Here is a 21142-nt window from a genome sequence, read left to right on the forward strand (position 1 = left end):
ATCACCCTGCTGCTATGCTGGATTCATCCAAATATGGTGGAGGATATTTCCATGGCAACAGCAGACAGAAGGGGTGCAGACTTATGTGGGATGATCTCCATAGAGAGTCTGCTTGACTTCTGATTCAAACTACTGTTGTATTCGATTCATTCACCAAGGCAGCCGTTCTTTCACTACAGTTCCTAAATGCAAAAAATTTGGCCTTGGTTATATTCTGGCTGCCATGGCAATTCACCCACACAGCAAAAACTGCAGGGCATGATGCAAAGCATGTGAGCTGTGATTTTTTTAAGTCATTCTCCAATCACTTTTGACAAGCCAACGCTGAGATTGTTCTCCTTTTTTGTCAATGCTAATATTATGTGCAGTATAGATGACATCAGGAGAACATGTGATGCAGAGCTGCTGCAAATTATAAAAAGCTGCTGCAAATTATAAAAAAACAACAGATCATAAATTGCAGAAATGGAGATGACACATACCAATGGGTCAGGGGGTGCAGGCTGGGCTTGGAAGCAACACCCATATATATATCACACTGTAATAACAGTCCAGATCATAAAAAAAAAGAATGTCCCTGTTATGTCACCACGTAAGTCACAGATATTATACCAAACTCCAAACCAGCTAAAAGATATGGGTGGAAGAGACACTGAAAGAGATCTGTGCCAACCATTGGTAAGACCTCACTGTTCAGTGAGCGGAGAACATTTTCCATAAAGGAAAATAGCAGATCGTTTCGTAACTTGACATGATCGAATGCTAGTTTGTGCTCTCAAACGCCATGCATGTTAATGTGTGTAAAGTCCAGGCAGTGAGTCATGTATGCCGACAGTCATATATCTCAACCCAGCCACTCTTTAATGAGGATGCAGCCCTGTGGCACCACAAGGAATTATAGGACTAAAACAATCAATAGACTGGAGCAGATAGATGTGCCTGTGCGTCTGCACTGCTAAGAGTGCATGTAAGTCTGCTGGTGATGTGTTAGCTGGGTGCTTTAATTCAGTATTTATTATTTATTTAGCCAACTGTATGGGAGAAATAAATCCGTGATGCTGTTATAACACTGTGGCATTTCTACTTTCACTGAATTGAGAAAAAAATGTAGAAATTAAACATTACTTTGGCATTTAGAGTCATAGGTAAAACACAATCACTCGATCAGTACGGATTTTAATGCTGAATAGAACTGATGATTTTTTAAATATAACATCACGAATACTAAACAACACACTTCCTACTCCATTACTGCTGCATTTTTTTAGGTTCAATAAGAAATCCAAAATTTCAGAAAAACTCGGAACTCAAAAGAAAATCCAGACATGTAGAATTAAATATCTTTTGTTCATAATAGTAGAAAAAGAGACAGGTCACAGAACTGACTGGCCAGAAAATTTTAAGACATTTTAAATCCTTGCAAAAAAAAAAAAAAAAAGACGTCATCAAGTATTTTCAAACTGTATGCTCTTTTGGTACTGTAATTATCCGATGGTAAATGAACATCTGCTCAAATTGCTTAATCAGAACTTCACGCCGCAGACCCCCAATGAGTGGGTACCCCACCCATGACCGTGTCTAATTTATAAGTGCAGTGTGTTTATGATACAGATGCTAATGGAGGCTAATATTCAATTAACTGGACTGATTTCGTTAGATTTGACTGAATCAATTCTAACTGGCCAGACACAGAGGACTTCCAGACATGAAGTGTAAATGCTCTATTTCAAGGAAACTTTCACGTTTACTTTCAGGAGAAGAAATGCCAAATTTTGAAAAGCTTCTGTGAGTCTGACTTAAAGTCCCACACTTTAGCAAGTGTGTCATCATAACTTTATGTAGTTAAAATGTTGTTCAACAAATTAATCTGATTCTGATCAATTATCCCCTTGTAAGTGTAAACAGAAAGCTTTGGGTAAGTTTTAGATGTCTGTTGAGCAAAATTCAGTCCGTCCAAGATGTTTTGATGTTTTGTTGTATCCTTAAATTACTGATTTTGCACCAAAAGGCAATTTTAAGACATAAATAATTGGTCGCTATTCTGCACAGAATGCTTATTCTATGTAGTAAATCATTTTGCAGGTGAAGTTTTAGGAAGCAACTGTGTACGAATGTCTTGGCTCATCATTTGATCATTTTTCTAATTGCATTTTTTATAAATACAGTCAACTTAAAAGCTTTTGTTTATCAAAGTTGCGCATAAACCTCTTTAACTTTATGAGAACAGAATGCTTATCTCTATTTTAGAGTCTCTGTCTATCATCTCCTAGACAAACAACAGATTCATTGCGGTCCATGGCTTTACCTCAGTTGCCAGAGAAAGACGATGATGAGGATGCTGACGATGGGGACAGTGATGAGTGCAGGATGAGTGAGATGATAATGAGCATCATGCTGGCGATGACAACACAAATGATGCTGCGATCTACGATGACTGAAACACACAACACTGATATCTGGGGGAGAAGTAGAATTGAAAAGAATTATGTTTTTGGTATTTAATGCAAATAAATCACAGAATACTGTTCCCATTCTATCATAGACTTGTTTTGCTGTCTACAAATAGGGCAACTAAAGGTGTTGAAATAATTATTCATGCTTTGTTAATTAACAGTTGGCATGACAACTAAACCTGAAGCTGCTACAGTGGAGCTTTCAGAAATACAAATGCACAGATCAACATGTAATGAATGTCCTTTTTCAATGTTTCTATTACTAAGAAATTGACCAGGTGACATTTCTGAGTTACACAAAAGCATTATGTCTGATTAATTTGCAAAATCAACAAGAATGTATCTTTGGCATATGAGTGCATACTGATGAAACTACGTGTTTATGTCCCACAAACCATCATTTGCACATCTGTCAAATTCTCATACTAAAAGCAAAAGAAGATCGAGTCACTGAGCAAATTGCTTCTCAAAACAGAGGAGAAAATGTAATTTTAGTCTTGCACTGCAATCTGATTCAAAGAAAGGATGTCAACAGGAGTAAAGTGTGAATTTATTGAAAACTGAATCTGTATTTGTTGACATGGCTGTTGATGTGGAGAAAAATTGATACTGCACAATCTAAAACATCTTTAGGGAGTGAGTCGAGCTGGATTTAAAACAGATTAAGCTGATCGTGTTACTTTGCTGTGATTTACACCTACTGAGTTTTTAAGATGAATGACATTGTTTTTATAAAATACTTGGCTGGGATTCAGACTCTCCAAATGGCCATTCTTTGCAAGTGAGATTGCCTGATAGACATGTATTCATTAGTTTAGTGCAACTTTCATTGTAAATCTGAAGCAGAAGTAGTGAATGCAAGACATGAAGCAAATTGTGTTGCTTTTTGAATTCCTCCCATATTATTTTTGGCCAGTTTTCTTATGTCTGTATTGCTTCAGTGACATGCTTTTTTTTTTTTTTTTCTTTTTGCCTTTTTTATGCGTTTCATTTTCAGTGGACTCGGTGTCATTTGAGAAGGAGAGCCTTTTTCTTAGGGGACAAGAAATCAAACATCAATCAACACAACCGAAAGTCGCTTTACAGTCAAACTGACCTGCCGACAAGAAGAAACTCTCCCACCACTTTCTTGCGCTTCATCGCCATGAGAATGTTGCGAACGGTCATGCCTTCACAAAAACATGCCACTACTCTGGCCTTGGGCAGGTGTGCCTTCAGTCTCAACAGCAGACGATCAAAGCTCTGCTCTCCAGCGTTGCTCCAGATTTTACCTAGAGGAAAAATGTGTGAAAAAGAAATACGTCTCTGACCCTTATAATGTGCTTGTTTTTATTCCCTTGGCTAAAAAGAAGATCCTGGGAATTTGTTGTGGCAAAATGTCTTTCCTTCACAAATAAAAAGTGGAAATATTTGGTGAATGTTTTATTTTATTATATATGATTGAAGTACAGAGCATCTTTCTTTTTTGTTGGATGTCTACCTTGAGCGTTAGGAAGTAATGTGCTGTCTTATTGGCGTTGACAAAATAAAAGGTAGCAAATAAACAAAAACAATAACTGACAGAAGTGCTCTTTCACATGCATAAACAGCACTTAGTGGGAATTCAATCTCTTGCAGATGTATTCTCCTTTATTATCTTTGTGTCTGAACAAACACTAAATTTGAGATTTAAAATGATTAAATTAATCCCAATTTAAATATTAAGTCAATATAATTTAATGATAGATTTTGTCTGGTTACATAATCTGTGGTTATTTTGTCCTCCATCATCTTTACCTGAGTGGGCGATACAGATGCCCTCCTTGGCCGCCATGTCTTTGAATGCTTCCATGCCACTCTCACCATAGTTCCCTGAACAAATGAGAAAAGGACAGCCAAGACAGCTTCAGTGTCGGGGTAAAGTTGCTTTCACAGCAGCAGAGAAAATGCAACTATTCAGATATATGTAGAGTATACGTAGTTCATCAGTAGAACTTTTCAACATTTTCATGGTACAATTACAACCCTATTTTCATTCTATATGATATGCCAAAAAAACAAGTCATAATTCGGAAGAAAAAAGAAAAAAAGGTACCTGCTTTTTCAAGTTCTTTTAAAATGAAACTATAGCAAGTGTGGTGTGAATACAAATTGAGCTATCTTGAGTAAACATTGCTTTAGTTGCAATTTACAGCTTCGCGGATCCAGAGATAAACCTTCTTCTCGAAATCTGTTTGCAAATAAATACACTGGGATTATAAGATATAAATACATCTTTTCTTTTTCACAAATATAAAAAAAGTACTTTGTGTTGTTGAACTACATAAAATAAAAAAATATACATATTTTGAAATTTGTGGTTTTGATTTGAAACTGTGAAATTATTTAAGAGGGAGGAATACTTTTGCATACTGACAGCAACAACTTGATTTCTTCTCGACCACCCTGAGCAGTTTGACTTCATGCCAATGAAAGCATATCCCCATCGTTGCTCCCCTTTCTTTGCCAGAGAAAGTGGGTGACCTGAAATTTATGCTAATGAAGGGTTGTGCACACTGGCAACGAATGTGATAGGATTCCCCTCTCTGGTTTCTAATTCTAACTCTCCCCACTTCATTGAAGGAAATATCAAAGCTCTCCAATCTATCTCTGTTTTTAAACCTCTAACATGTTCAAAACAACAACTACTTCCTAACTGGGCATTACTGATAGCAGTTTATTTCAACATAAACTGATATTTAAAAAAACAAACAAACAAATCCAGAGGAGAAATATGAAATGATATAGATGAAAAAAGGAAGACCTGGATCATTATGTGAAAAAAAGAGAACAGAGAGAAAAGACAATGGAACCGTGGGAAATGAAGGCTCCAGATCCCAAACCACCGTACAGCTCACTGTGTGTGTAGTTAGACCAATGATGAGGGTGGTGGAGTGAAGTGTAAAGTCCTGTAATTAGTGTCTCAGTGAGAGGAGTGGGAGACAGATGGCAGAGACCATCCTTTCCATGTGTACTTTGAGACGTGCACTCACATTCTCGCTCACACATCCACTGTGGCACAATTACCCCAATCTATAGAGCTTGTAACCTACTTCATTCTGGAGTCAGGATTTCTGTGGAAGACCTTCTTTTTTCAGACTCTCTCCATTCCTCTGTTTCTGTCCTTCAGATACATATGCCTGGGTGCTATTAAACACTCCCACAAATACACTGAACACACACGCATATCCATTCATCAATCTGAAACAGGTCAGAACCACAAAGAAGACAGCGTGGGCCGAGCAGTCCCATCACTACTGCATCAAAAATGTCTTCCATTTGTGGGATTATTTCCACAAAATCCACTTTTTTATGATGTAGATGTCCAAATTGGATCCCAAGTGTTGCATCCAGCTTTGGCAGCAGAAAGGTGGCAGTAGAAAATTATTATTATTATTATTATTATTATTATTATTATTATTATTATTATTATTATTATTATTACTACTACTACTACTATTGTTACAAACACAGAATGTACAGTTCTATCTGTTAATGCAAAACATGTTCTGGAAACAGAGAAACCATATCAGGCGTCACTCTTGTTATTAATATGAGAAATGTGGAAATAAAAGAGTTGCATAGAAACTGGTCTAACTTTCACATTTCAGTAACCAGCTGAGGTTCTACTGTAACTTATACACAAAGAATTGAGTCTTTTAGGCCTTCAGTTCCCCCGCTGCCTGTAGCTCACCCTGAAATCCGTCCTCATTTTCTGCTTCCCCTCTCCTTCTTGTCAAAGCTTGACTCTGAGAAAAACATGTAGTGATTCTTTTCTCTTTTTTTACTGCATTAAGGGCCCCAGCTGTCTCACATTCTTCTTGATCTTTCTCCTTCCCTCCGTCTTCTCCCAGACTTCCTCAAAGGGTTCATCACATCAGTGGAGGTGTTCAAAACAGCATTAAAGTTTCCTCAGACGTATGTAAAATTATTTAATCAAAAAAGAAATAGCCAATCAACAGAATAGGTCATTAATTTCGTATCTTTTTTTCTACTCATTTGCCCACAGTTTTGTTTTTAAAATCCTTCTTTTACTGGTCATACATGTAACTTAGCAAGAGACAAGCTTCAATCAAAATTGATCTAAATGGGTTTCACTTGGTGAATTTAAGAGCTAAAAGAGTGCAGTGACATCACAGAGATATGCCTGGTGTTGGCAAAAGATTATCGAAATGTGCAAAGGTTACAGTGGAAGTTATGGATATCATGGAGACTTTCTGTGATTAACTGCTTAATTACACTGAGTGTTACACTGTTTCCCAGGCGGGGATGGGTTTGGGAGTTTTATGGTTCTAAATGGATTCCCTAACTTAATCATTTGTCATAAATGATTCCAAAGTAGCTTCAAACCCTTTAAATTTGCTAACAGAGTTGGATTTTCTTAACATAAATCCTGAAGTGGTTATCTATTCCAGTCACCAGTGATCAATGAGACACAAAGGTAATGAGGTGTCTCAGAATCTGCCTGAATCTTTTTACGAGCCTCTTTGAATCCTCACATCTCAGGATGTTTTACTACCAGCATGACAAATTATTTGGCAGAAGGCTTTCTTCTTCTCCATGCACTATGTCCTTTTCTACACTGTCCTCCCATACCAACATTACCTTCACTTACAGACCACAATGTGATGCAAGGTAAAGTGACAGGAAAACAAAAATGATTCATGGACAACAGAAACAGACAGAGAGATAAAGCCAGGAGATCACCAGGACCCGAACCAAAAGATTGAGAAACAAGAGACAGAAATGAGAAAAAGTGAAAAAGACTAAAAGAGCACACTTGAGCAGAGACATAGGTGGAGAGAAGCCTGGCATCTTGATTAATTGAGAGATTGATCAATTGCGGTTAGAGTGAGGGTGGGTGACACATGAAGTTTCAGGTCAATGAGCTCAATTGAGCAGAACTCAGCAGAGCCAAGCAGAAAAAGTCGAGGAAAAAAGACAACATGCTGACCTTATTGTTGGATTGTGAGTAATTATTGGTGCTTTATCATTAAACTAACAACTATTTAAGACAGATTAAGGTAATAAAATATATTTATTTACTGGAAACCAAAGGAACATTCTCCACTCTTATAAAGGTAATTCTGGAAGCAGCATGTCTGTTAAATAGATAAGGTCCCTTTGCAAAATGTGAAATATTTTCCAGTTAGTATCTGAAAACTACTGTGTATCAAAACAGCTGCAAGAAAAAATGATTAATCTGTTTGAAACAAAAGCCTTACTGTATATTTTGTAACATCCGTGACAGAAGTTTGCTTTGAATGTTTGTGTAAATACGATGAAGCAGATATATTTTTACTGACTCTCATCACACTTTAACCATTTCACAATTTAGAAATCAGAGTTGTAAAACCTGTAAAACAGTCAGAGCAAGTTTCCCCCGTTGCTAATTTCTGAATTCTCTGGTTGTAAAAACACATTGACACTTTTGCAAATTGCACGTATCTAATTAGGGAATTTGTTTCACTTATTTGTTCAAATGTTTCTGACATTCTGTTGTTAATAACTGTTAATGCACTGAAATTTGAAATAGTAAAACTCTGCATCTCTTTCATTGCGCATCCCGTTACAAATAAATTTTAATCTTAATCAGTAGGAGGCGCTATTTCAGGTGACCATATATGGAGAACTAACAAACTTCAGTCCTTAAATAAAGATAAAGAAAGAAAGAAAAAAAATATGATTTTATGATTCTACTCATCTGACTAACGATGTCCCACAGAGCTCATTGGAAATCTATTCATGCAGCAATGTGTTTTATGTCATTTCATACATGCCCAGAACTTAAAAGCCCTTTGTTGTTTTTTTATGATTGTTTTACATCTTACTTGTGCTTTGCGATTCATCTAAGAACTTTGCTTTAGCGACTTCTACTTGGTTTATATCAAATGTTTAAAGTGTCTTATTGGTCATTCATTGATGAATGACGCATCAATAAAAATCATACTCAACTCAACTTTCTTAGTGAAGGTGTGAAAGTAAAAAAATAAGCTTTGAGTCTCTGCAGATTACTAGAACAACCACAAACTGTTTTGTTTTGCAGACTTTAAATGGATACGTGAAACAAACAGAATGCACTCACACTTTTGCATGCATATACTACACAAAATTTTCAAGCAACACAAATTTATTCTCTCAAATATTCCACCCTTGTCCAGGAGTGTTTCATTACTTCAGTGTAATCATTGTGCTAATATTACATGTATTATTCAGCTTCAGGTACATCAGTGTCCCCTGTCTTTGGCTCCCAGATGTGAAATAGTAATAGAAATTAATGAGCCTCTCACACGCATGCACACACACACACACACATACTGATCTTTCTCTCGTTTGGTATCTTCTGAATGCTGATTGATCTCCTACCCTAAGCTTTCCACTCATTTCCTTTCCTCTCTTTCCTTCCTAATCCTTTCAGTCTTCTTCATCTTCCTTCTCTCTTTTTGCTTGTGTATTTTTTTCTTCTTTTTTTTCAAACAACGGCGATGCCTGCCATTGAATGTCACACCAAGGTTATACCAGCTTGTCTGTGTGAGTACAAAATCCAGCACTTTTATGGCAAACATACACATTTGTACACAGTGCAACAAGCACTCCTGAAATTCCCACACAGCAACACCACATTCTTCTCGTCTTGTTGCTAAAATTAAAAGCCAAGCTCCCAGAAACGCGTTCGTATGGAGATTAGTCACAGTGAAGGAAAAATGGTAACGTCACACACGAGACAAATGTTATTCCTTACTCCTTATGCAGGGGGATAAATATACCACAACATCTTTTAAACGCAAGTTGGTTTTCAGGTAAGACTGTTTAAGAGAATATACACAGCCGTGCATACATATTGATGTGTTGTGATGGGTTATGAGATCTCACATACTCCTGTTTGCTTTTTTGTTGATGAATGGCAATAAGAAACTGACTGTTAAAAGGAAGCCGCAAGAAAAGAGCACAGATATCAACTGGCAGTGGGAGGAAACATAACAAACATGCGGAAGAGGCCAAAATTAAACATTTTTTGACATACAAAAAATGCAAAACACAAGGGATGGGCATTCCTGGAAGACACGGAAAACCATCTTGCAAACGAATGGCTCAGATTAAAGCCTATTAATGTGATAAAATGGCACAGTCAAAGTTTTGATCTAAATCCATACAAGAAACTGAGGTAAAAGTTGAATGATTATTTATAGATTATTTCTAGATTATTTATAACTGTGACTTCAATATTAAGGAAGTCACAGTTACATTCAGTTGAAAACACATGTGTCTAATTCAGCCCCATATCAGAAGTTGTCATATAAAGGCTGTCAGTCATGACCAGCTCTTTTTTTGTCTTTTTTTTTTACTGTTGTGGTGCAGACTGGTGATTTTGAAATGGGTCTTTTTCATTTAAGAGAGTGTGGATGTGTGTTTTGCCCAAAAGGGGCTTAAAATATGATAGTGGTCCCCATTTTTAATAGCACTAATATGTTAGTATAAACCACTTGACAGCTTGTCTCTACTAACTTCAATATGAAAAACAATTTTCTCAGTGGGCAAAGTTAATATGACAGCAGTCGTGCATAACAAGGTCAACCCTGCTTCTTTGACAACACTCCGGTCACTGGAAATCACATGAATATACTGGAGTGTGATTCTTCTGAGTGAAGCCTTGGAAACAATTGCCTCAATAAAGTTATTTTCTTTCCCAATAGAGACTCTAATCACCACCTAATCAGTCTGAAACATGGAAATGTTGTGATTCCTTCAGGATGAGTCTGAACTACCTGAAATCCTCCCTGATCAGAGCAGTCGCTCAGACGCAGCTTCTGTCTGCCTGCATTTGGTATTTCTCCCACACGTCGAATAACGTACAAATTTGCGAACATAGCAGCCATTAGTAAATAAATAAGTTACTCTATCTCTGTGGCAATCATATTTATGTATAACAACAAAACTGAGCATGGAAGACACAATAGTGAGACATTCTTTAGTCCTTCATCCCCACACTAAAGAATGTCTTGGTGCAACAAAGACAGTCTTTGTCACACAATAGATAGGCATCTATTGTGTCTATTTGAATGGACACAATATATGTCTATTTCAAAGCCATCATAAGATGTCTTGCATAATGTCAAGAACAAAAGGGAGACCTATGGCAGGGGGAAAATATTCACATCATTGCAGATTTATTCTGTTTTTTTTTTTTTTGTTTCACTTCAAACAATTCAGATCAAAAAGCAAATTTGAAATTTAGACAAAACTAACCAATTTAAATACAGGAATGATTTTGATATATAGTAAGAGAAAAACGCCATCAATATATATGACTGTTGTTACATCGGCTTGCTTTGGAAAGATGTTTTTCCTTTGCTGAATGAAATCATTATTCGTAAACTACATTTTGTACTTATTCTGGTTGGTCTGATGTTAACATTAGTCTCAGGATCTGAACATTTAGGTAAGACAAAAAGCAAAGCAAAACAAACAAACATTGAGAGAGTAAATACTTTTTACACAGTATATTTGAAATGATTGTGATGGATTAGATGTTTAATTCGCTGATTCCAAACATCCTACTGCTTAATTAGTTTGCTGAGTACTTGAGGAGTGTTTCACTTTTATCTCTTCTCATCTCCTCATGAACACCAAGCAGGCAATTACTCAGGATTGTAAGTCCCCCCAACAAATTTTGTGACATCTTTTATTTCTACTTTTCCTTTTACAAACTTGTATTGAATAACAACTAAACTAAAGCAGTTTTGTCCTCATACAGGAAAACTGATCTAGGGCTAAGAATGAAATGAACAATCTTTGAAATCTAAGATTCTTCATAAATCTTACATAAATCAAAGTATTTTCGATGTGTGAGCTGCAGTTTTACATGCAAACCCAATCATGCTTGTTAAATACATTTTTATAAAGTTCAGCATCAGCTATTTTTCCTCATTTATATTATAAATGATACACTCTGCTTCCATCCCCCCATTATCTGAAAGCTCACACCATATGTTGTTTGAACATACTGTGCCTTCATAGAGACATGCCACCCTTACACACATGGCAACTCCAGCAAAATAGACATCTGAAAAGCCTGATGACAAAATCTTGTACGTGAAAAGGTGTATCTCTCTGTGAATGTCTGTCCTTATCGCTGTTTGTGGACATCCGCAGAGATTGGATTGCTTTGTCCTCCACCTCAGCCAGTAGCCGCACTATCTCCACCATTTCCCAGCAGTAAACTGGGTGACTGAGTAACTCAACATCCCAGCATGTCAAACAATGAAGCGCAACTGAAGGATTATTTCTTTTCCTTCAAAAAAAAAAATAGTCATAGCATAAAATTAACCTGTAGGTCTCTACATGTTTCTCCGAAACCTTCCTCTAGAGTTTTGGGTGTTTATTCATGGCGATTCTTTCTCAATCAAAATCACCAAGCACTCCATCTACTCTGGCATAGCTGCTGCTCTGCTTCCCCTGACCTTTTTGTTCAGACTGTCCTGCAGGCATCACCTACTAATCTACTTCCCTAGTTTTGGACACAACTGCTTTATCAGCTTTCTGGCAGGCTTCAACCTAGCCAATGCAATTCAATTTCTACCATCCTCACCTTCGTAAAGTGAAAACGTCAGCCTTAAGCGACTCTGCTGCAGTGGCAGTGCTGCAAACTATTCGCTTTATCCTTTTCTTTCAGCTGGCAAAATATAACCCTATTTTATTTTTTAAGCTTGTTTTACTTTCCTTTTCTCTTTGGTTAAATAAGAACCTTCTAATATAATATTATATAGTTCACATTGCTCCTCGGACATTGTGCATATACTGGAGCAAAGAAATGTGACATCGGTCAGATTGTAGGATCAAAGTGGAAAAAAAGGCCCAGTTTCAAAACCACAAGTTTAGAAATCACTAAATAAAACTGAAGTTTAATATATGTTTTTTTTTCTTTGTGTTCGAAAAATGCAGTAATAACAATAAACAAATATTATGATAAAAATAACTTCAACAAACGTGTTAGAAGGCTTTCGAAGCCATAAGTTTAATTGTTGCTTTTCAGGTTTAAATAAAGAAAATCTTGGAATCATGCAACTGCAGTATTATCACACTTTAGGATTCTTTTAAGGGTTTAGTTTTACCTTCAGTGTGGATAGCAGACACGTAGCTCCAGTTGTATCTTTTGACAATGTCCACCATGGCTCGTGCTTGCTGAGCATCTGAAGGGACCACTCGCATAAAATATTTATAAAGGCTCTGAAATAAAGCAAAGAACGAGTGAATAGAGAATAAATTAGCAATTAACTGAGATGAAATTTTATTAACTAATTCGTATTTCAATTTATAACCAATTTCTTCTGAGATAGACTGGCTCACCTTATCACTGAGGTCCATACTGGTGGCAGAGTAGGCGATCTGCGGTATGTTGAAAAGCTGCAGCAGGTTCTGTACCTGGATGGCCACAGAGCTCGACCCCGGTCCAATTAAGCCCACAATGGGTTTCTTTCCCCGCATCGGAGTAGCAGATGGGTCTGCACACTTCATTGTCGCTCCTCCTCCTCCTCCTCCTGCACCTCCTCCTCCCCACGAGGTCACACCGCCCCACTCCTCAGCCTCATCGGAGGACACAAGAGAATCCCGTATGAACTCGATGCTCTGCTCCAGAGCCACAGCCGAGTGCCAACACGAGTCCCGGATCTCGCAGCCCAGAGTGATGTTGGGAAGGATGTTTTGGTCGGCGTTGATCCGGTCCAATGTATGCATCATGGCCTCCACCCTCTGGATGCCATACTGCTCACGAACCGCGCCACACTTGCGCTCATGAACCTGAGCAGACAGAATTCAAAAACAAATTCAGAGTCATAGCACTGTGCTTTACTTTTATCAGAAAAAATGACCAGATTAAGAAAAGACAACAATTAGTGCTTCACCAATTTGAACTGTATTGTAACTTGGCTGCATTGCTTAATGGGCTGTTGTTTATGAGGTTTCTTTTGCTTTCTTCTTTTTGTCCAATTATTCATAATGGGATGAAGAAAGACAAAATTTCAATGGGTGAGTGTATTGGTTACTGAAGCAACTAATGGAAATTAAATGCTCCTAGTGCTCCAGAAAAAAAAGGTTTCCATTGTCCTTTCTTTTGTAAGTTGGACAGCAATGTTAAGATTCTCTCTAAAGTAATATCTAAGTATCTGGCCAGAAAAATAACTGGTAAATGGACTGATAATAATTTAATTTTTATTTCATTATTAAGGGAACGGTTCAGAATTTTTAAAATAAGGTTTGATTAAAATATTGTGAGCAGTTATCGTCTCTCCAGTGGGTAACCTTCTACTGTTTTCCTTTAGTGTAAATCTGGATTAGTTGTTTCTGAAGGTTAATGCTAATGGATAATCTGAGGCCAAAGTAGAGGCTAACACTATTTTAAAACTTTGCTAACCACAAAACCACAAATGCGTTATAACCAACCATTAAATTTATGATTATTGACACAGAAAATGGAGGTGGTAGTTGTTGCACCACCACTAAACAACCTGACAGGACAAGGTTTAAACCATTTTAGTCTCTGGGACCAATTGATCTAGATTTATACTAACTGAAGATGCAGAGAGAGTTATTTAGTTTATATAAGACATTACCTGCTCCTTTCCTTCTAAATTTGCATTACTCTGAGAATTGTAGTAAAATTCAGGCAAGGACAAAATTTCAGGGTTTCAAGTTTAGAAAACTGACATCAGGTTGCAGACACACACACACACACACAAAAAAAACAATTCACCTTATCAGCAGGAGGCTGGTGATGGACAGAGAACAAAGCTCCAATGATGATGTCTCCAGGCATGTGAGCCACGACTCTGCGTTCACTGGGGTCAGCTCCTTCACACCACGCCCAAACTGACGAAAGCAGCAGAAGCCACAGCATCATCATGGTCCAGCGAGGTAATGAAGCACAGGCAGCTCTCAGATTGTATGTGCACAAGTGTCACAAGGTACTAGTGTTCATTGAACAGCCGGGGTGACCATCTCAGGCGCTGATGGCACGGTGGAAGGCTTGAAATAAAACTCATCTCAGTATTATCCATTTCCAACTTGCTTTTCGGGGTATTTTTGTATGTCAAGGGGGTAGCATTAGTGGGACAGCTGAGACAGTTGCTTCAATGCAACCTGGAAGATTCAGGAGAGAATTTGACAAAGATTTTACTGATGGTTGAAGCAACTCCACAATCCCCCAGTTACCAGGCTGAGACGGTTTCCACTGGAACCGGTCAATGAAAGACATGTTCCCAGAAAACTGTAGGAAGAAAGAACTCAATTAGTCTTAAAGCAAGTAACCACAAAGTTTTGTTAGATACATAATCAACCGATTATATGTTTAAGAAAAACATACTGAATCACTTAATAGAACTTGAGATGAACAGAATCTCGTTTGGTTCTGCATAGGGTGGACTGTGGCAGTGACGGTGAAAGTTGGTGGTTGCTGGTTTGAAGCCTGTTCTGCCAAGCTCAGTCTGGGACTGCTGTATAGTAGTGACATGTGACTTGCAATGAGCTAGAATATTTAAATTATTTATTTATTTAAGTTGTGCTGAATCCAGCAGAATTTCTGTTTAGAGAATTTCTAAACAGTGTCAGTCAAAAGATATTAAATATCTGATTCTGGAGTTGCAGCATCTGTGGAAATAGGTCAGAAACTTTTGTTTCTAATGCAATTTTGTCATGTTTACTCTTTTGACTTGACAAGCAAAGTTGTAAATGCAAATATTCCTCGTAATTTCTTCTGTTAAGGCATAGGAGAAGGCAAGATGTTTGCTGAACAGCTGAGACAGTTGGGGAATTGCTGTGTTTGGCATATTAAATAAGTGGAATATTTTGCATTAGGAAACCTTAGTATGCCAAATCTTGGTTAGTTGTTGATTAAAGTCCGAAGAGATTTATATCACTTAGCATTAAGTTTCCTTGAGCCAAATACCAGGAGAAATTATTATGTAAATATTACAAGATAAGATAATATCCATAGCAATATGGCTGACCCTGGATAGGTCAGCTATACATCATACACTCATGAAATATATCTAATCTGAAAATAATATTTAGCATCAGTGTGTCTGAGTAACATTTTTCTTTTTTGACAACATGAATATATATTTGCATGGGGAAAGGAGTTAGAAGCAAATGGAAATACAAGGCAAGTGGATTTGTCTCAGACAAAATATGTGACAGTAAAACCTTCAGATTTTGCACATGGTCTCTTTGCTAGAGAGGCACCCTGTCCAGCCATTTTTGCAGCTTAATGTGATGACTAGAGCATTGGCTGTAGACCAGCTCTCTACATGCCTAAGGTATTGATGCCTGACAAACACTGGCCCAGCTCGTGCACTATGCTTCCTGGGGAATAGTTCTACATCACTGTGAACGAGCAGAGTCGCCACTGACTGTGTCAACATGATATCAATATCTCAAACACCACAGCATTTCACACCAGAAGCAGCTGTGAAAAACTGCTGCCTTTCTGAAAAGATTTCTGTAACATTCTAATGTCACTAACGAGGTCCAATACGTGTACACTCTGCATCTCTAATTTGTCTCGCTAATATCTTTAGGCTTTGCCCTTTTGTGACTAGACACAAAAGTTAAGAACCAAAATATTTCTTAAACTCATGGGATTAGATTGTTCCTGATGGCTCCAAATAAATGTTGAGCTAATATAAATCCTTAGGCCAAAACTTTGCCAAGGCTGTTGCTTGTGCACTTCGATAAATCAGAGGTCATGCAGCCTCTGATTTGTATCATTTAAAGACGCATTATTATGTAAGTTCCAGGCATATAATGCCATTTTGTAGCACAATCGGTTGTTTAAAAAATGCTGTGCATGTCAAACATGACTTAAACAAAACTTGACTTTGCATCTGAATTGGGCTTCTGTCTCTGTAAGATGCTCCTGCTAATTGCTGCCGCTAGTCTGATGGGGATCAGCTGGAGACTGCTGCTCTGAGGTGGAGTTTTGTGGAAAAGGCGGTGCTTGGCAAGAGCAACCCGCCAAATGGCTTCCACAGGAGATTAAAGGATTTCTCAAACATGCATGAAACATTTAAAACAGAACTCCAGGTATGTTTTTGAAGAGGGAATAACATTACAACACAAAGTAAAGATAAAATAAGTCAATTTTAATTAGCAACCCACTTAAAAAAAGCTGAAAACTGAGATTTCATGCTCTGTCAGTTTTGATAGACCGAAGTGGATCTGAATTAATCAGAAGAAGCAAATAGCTGAGGAGAGTAAATCGATGTTAGCGCAGACAGAACGGCTTATCGGGTCATTGCTATAACAGTTAGCAGTCACATAAATTTTGCTACATTAGTATCTATGTGTGATAAATGAATTGAAACTGAAATTTTTAAACTTGCCCGAAAAATCTGAGTGGGAAATAATAGTCCATTAAATTTTGGGAACAGAAGTGACATCCATTCAGCGAACCTTTAACCAGCCATCTGCCTGCATGTCTCCAGCATTCGGTTTGACATCACTACGTCACCAATGCTTCACTTCAATCAGCCGATTTAGAAAAGCAGAAAGAAACGCTGAGTTACAGACCAAGGTAGCATGAGTCGGAATGCGAACACAGAGATATTGTTTGCCGAAAACTGTAGATAAAAGTCAGAGTAAGACAAAAGAAATGAAAAAGCGTGAGCTGTAACTAATAGATATCACCAGATGTAGTCTGTTTGAATCAAAATGGGCGTGTCAAGCTGGCGGGAAGACTCACTTCTGCTCCAATAATGAATGAAAAAAACTAAGCTGTGCTGTGCATGTACTCCCAGTTAATTATGATGCAATTGCATGTCAGTCTCTGGTTCTCTCTCTCTCTGCTTTCCATTCGCCCTGTCTGCTGGTGAAACACATGAGCAAGCCAGTGCTGAGGTTTAAAAAGGTGCCTCCGGTCTCGGTGCGGTTTCATAGTGGTGGCATGTTGCTTGTTCATGACATTCAGATTTTCATTTTGGCTCTAATATCAGCATATTAGACCATGCAGGCCTGCTGTGTGTCACTCTTGTCTCAGCAGCGGCTCTAGCCATCCCAGAGTCATCTAGAGTTTCGGCATGTTGATTGTTAATAATGTGCGGGATGCCAGAGCGTCAGAGCCGTAGTTTTCATCTGAATACACGGGTAATGATGTAACATCGTCACAGCTTTATATTAGAAAAGCAACAAATATTTTCATGTAGTGTATGTGTTCAAGAATTCATAATTTTTTTCAGTTTGACGCAGTCTTGTGGATGCTTAGATCCTTCCAAGTTTGCAGCAAGATGTTGTACATCTCTATAAGTCTGTTGTTAAGAGTTTGATCTCCTCTGCCATTTTCTGTGGCGGAAGCATCATCAGAACCAGGGACTTCAATAGGCGAAGCCACTTCATAAAGAAGGCTAGTTCTGTTGTAGGGATTACTGTGACACCTCTGGAGAGGATAGTGTAAAGAAGGATTCTTCAGAAAATCAAGACAATTGTGGAGAACCATGAAGCTGTTACAGAAAAACAGAGTCTACAACAAATTCACCATTATACAGACTGCTCTAGGAGATACTTCCTACTCACCGCCATCTCCATCTGCAACAACTATTTGGAGAACCTTGAATAATATGAGTTACAACAACATTTAATTGTCCTTTAAGTATTTTTCCATTTCAATTTTAATGCTGGTTGTTAGCTGCAATTCAACCGTGAAGACGGCATACAGGCCTCCCTAAGAGAAATCATAGGAATGAAACTGCAGTCCATCATGTTTACTCATATATATTACAATTTCTGCAAACTCCATCCAGTTGGATTAAACTTGGATTTAAATATAAAGGAGACACAAACAGTGTCATGATGAGGCCAGGTCTTCTCCTCGGGATTTTGGCAAAACTGTTTCCAATCACCACCTTCCTTAAATATCCTTTTCTACATCAACTCATCACCAGACCTTCAGATTCAGTGACAGTACTGGTCCTGACCTCTGAATAACTTCAGGCTTGTTGAGGTGATTCTAATTGTTGAATTCTCTGTCCTCAGCTCCAGCTCGGCCAGCTCCCAAACCTTCGTCTGCTTCGACGCTTCATCTCCATCGTCTCCTCGACTTCAGCTTCGAGTTTCCTCTTGCTTTCCATTAAACCTCAATAATCTGGCCTTTGACTCCAACTCTGCTTTTGGTTCCCTCTTTCCAAGCACTTAAGAGCAGCACAAGTCAGGATTATAACCTGACCGAGTTTAAACTAGGATGACTGAAACATAATGGCAAGCGTTTTTTTTATTTTTTATTTGAAATGACTCCCTTTCCACTGGGCTTCCCTCTGAAATTTCAGGGTAAAATCAAACGCATCACCTCCATGCCTGCGTTAAAGGTTTGCTGTGAAATGAAGTGGATTATAGCAATCTCTCCCAACAAAACTCCCCGTTTTTATCTGAGTCACTTACTGGGTTCCCGTATCATTCTCTTCCATGTTGCTGCCTCGTTGTTAAGGCTTAATGGGCAACTCATTCCCTAAAGAAACGTTTCTTGCACAGCATTAAGCAGTTATACCTTTAGTTCTACCTAAATTACTCACAAGTGTACAATAAACCTCAATGAAATAACTTCTACACCAACATAAAGCGGGATGCAAAAAATCTTCCCCTATTTTGCAGCCTTACTTTTTATTACAGTGCATCTTATTAGTCCTGATATGCTGTTCTCTGTGTTGAGAAAACCTTTATTTTATGTGGCAAGAAGAAGACATTACCTTCCACAAGATATGAAGAAATGAAGTTCTTTTTTCCTCTCTGTTCTGCGTGGTTAAGGTAGTTGTGTTTGTAATTAAAACAAGTGCAGCAGTGGTCTGGAGAATTTATCTAAACCGGAGTAGCTCTTTTCATCATATGCAGCATTTCAATGCAAATCCCATTGTGCTCTTTCCTATCAGCAGATCAGAGGGAAGGGGATCATCAAAAGGTGAATATACATCAATAAGCTGCGTGCAATTATTCACCTAACCAAAGTGGGAAACAAACACAGGATGGAAAAAGCGCAAGCACCCAACATACCATTCACAAATGGATGCATGTCCACCCACATGAATTTAAAAGAGGTCCATTCTGTTATCACCCTGCTGGACTGAGCACTTCACTCTCCTGCTGCACAGAATCATTCTCTGAGGGCAAACGCGTATGCTGCTATGTGGCTGCATACATTTCACAGGAACCCTTAAAAAATAAAAAAAGACAATACCGACACTGAATCATGTTTTTTCTGGAATTAAGCTGTAAAACGTAAATAGGTCACTCTGATTTTTTCTGTTGTTCCCCATTCAAGGAAGGCTTCTGCTCTTATGCTGAGTGGGCGTTTGGCAGTGTCTCTGTGTTCTTATTCCTGAGTGAGGGGGCTATCTTCTCCAGAGATCCAGAGAAAGCAATATTTTTCACAGTCTTATTATTTTTTTAAGGGGTTGTCAGTAAAGGTCATCACTTAATTTCTGGGATTACCTTTGTGACATTTTAGGAGTGATTTCCAAAGCGCAGATTAAAAATACTGCCTACAGAAGTTAGACTTTTTTTGTTTGTCTGGTTTCAGGTGTGCACTTTGTTCTAAATAGGGAATGTCTGGTACAAATTAGTTATTATCAGGCATTAAAGGCTGAGAGCAGACACCTGTACGGCTGCTGCACAGTTTGACAGGCTTACATGGTTGTTACACAATCTCAGTAATATGACCACATGTGTCAACAGCCAGGTGGCACCGCTACCTGACGCAAACATCACAAAAGGTGTGCAAGAACAGAGAATGCATAACTCACCGGAAAAGCATTGACCTTTTGTCGCCTCTCCTGCAAGCCGTTCAGACTTTCCTCTGATAGTCGCTATGCAGATACCTGTTTTAATCTTTTTTTTTCTTTCTTTCTGTTGTTTTTTTTTTTTTTTTTTTTTTTTTTTTTTTTTTGCAAGCATGCATGCATGTATTCTGAGTTTAATTACCAGACTAAGCTGACATTTGGCAAGCCCTCAATTAATCACCGACGAGCAGCGTCTGGTCAAAGTGCCTGGCTCTCCAAGGAGAAGCACTGGCGCAGCGCTGCAACAGCACCTACCGCAAAATACGATGAGAGCCCAACGTTTGCACCCAGTCTAACTAAGCACGATTTAGAACGACCGCAGGACGCAAAAACCTGACAGAGACACCGTCTGAAATGAAGGCTGCTGCAGCGTGCACAGATGAAACGCGGGGTTCAGTCCCCCCGTCTGTCTCACGGATAACGACTGTGTCCCCCACTCACACCGGAGGAACGGGATGTTTTCTTAAACTGGGTTACCTTCTGAGTGAGTCGCGGCAAAAAAAAAAAAAAAAAAAAAAAATGTTACTGCAAGTTAATGCAAGAAAAGTGCGACAAAATATTTCTTCCAGTCAGAGAACAGAACACTGAGTATATATACCCTTAGTGGATAAATTACGCGTATCTTTCATTGCAGGCATGTTTCTCTCAAATCTTAACTCAGATCTTTACCTCACATGGTCCTCCATGTCTCTCTGAAATCACCCTCGCGGTCCCGCTTCACAATTCAGATGCATGCTGGCACCACAGACGAAAGAGACTGCCGACACCCCAATGTCAAACAGCCCGAAAGCAGCAGCAGCAGCAGCAGCAGATCGCTGTGCAGCTTCCGAAGCTTCCTCGGTTTTCCAGTCACGCACA

At 38.4% G+C, this 21142-nt stretch overlaps 1 protein-coding gene across 1 annotated transcript in view; it reads right to left on the minus strand.

Annotated features, from left to right (window-relative positions):
* Positions 1-20798, minus strand: part of grm5b (glutamate receptor, metabotropic 5b) — a 61266-nt gene extending 40468 nt beyond the window's left edge. Inside the window, exons 1-6 of the mRNA XM_055028303.1 lie at positions 19500-20798; positions 14221-14733; positions 12819-13268; positions 12584-12698; positions 4230-4304; positions 3550-3724 (exon numbers count right to left, since the gene is read on the minus strand). Coding sequence (XP_054884278.1) covers positions 3550-3724; positions 4230-4304; positions 12584-12698; positions 12819-13268; positions 14221-14370 — 965 coding nt within the window. The 5' untranslated portion in view covers positions 14371-14733; positions 19500-20798. The remainder of the gene's footprint in view (positions 1-3549; positions 3725-4229; positions 4305-12583; positions 12699-12818; positions 13269-14220; positions 14734-19499) is intronic.
* Between the last annotated feature and the right edge of the window lie 344 nt (positions 20799-21142).

This window comes from Poeciliopsis prolifica, unplaced genomic scaffold (assembly GCF_027474105.1).
Source record: "Poeciliopsis prolifica strain line A6 unplaced genomic scaffold, Auburn_PproV2 SCAFFOLD004, whole genome shotgun sequence".
Lineage (NCBI taxonomy): Eukaryota > Metazoa > Chordata > Actinopteri > Cyprinodontiformes > Poeciliidae > Poeciliopsis > Poeciliopsis prolifica.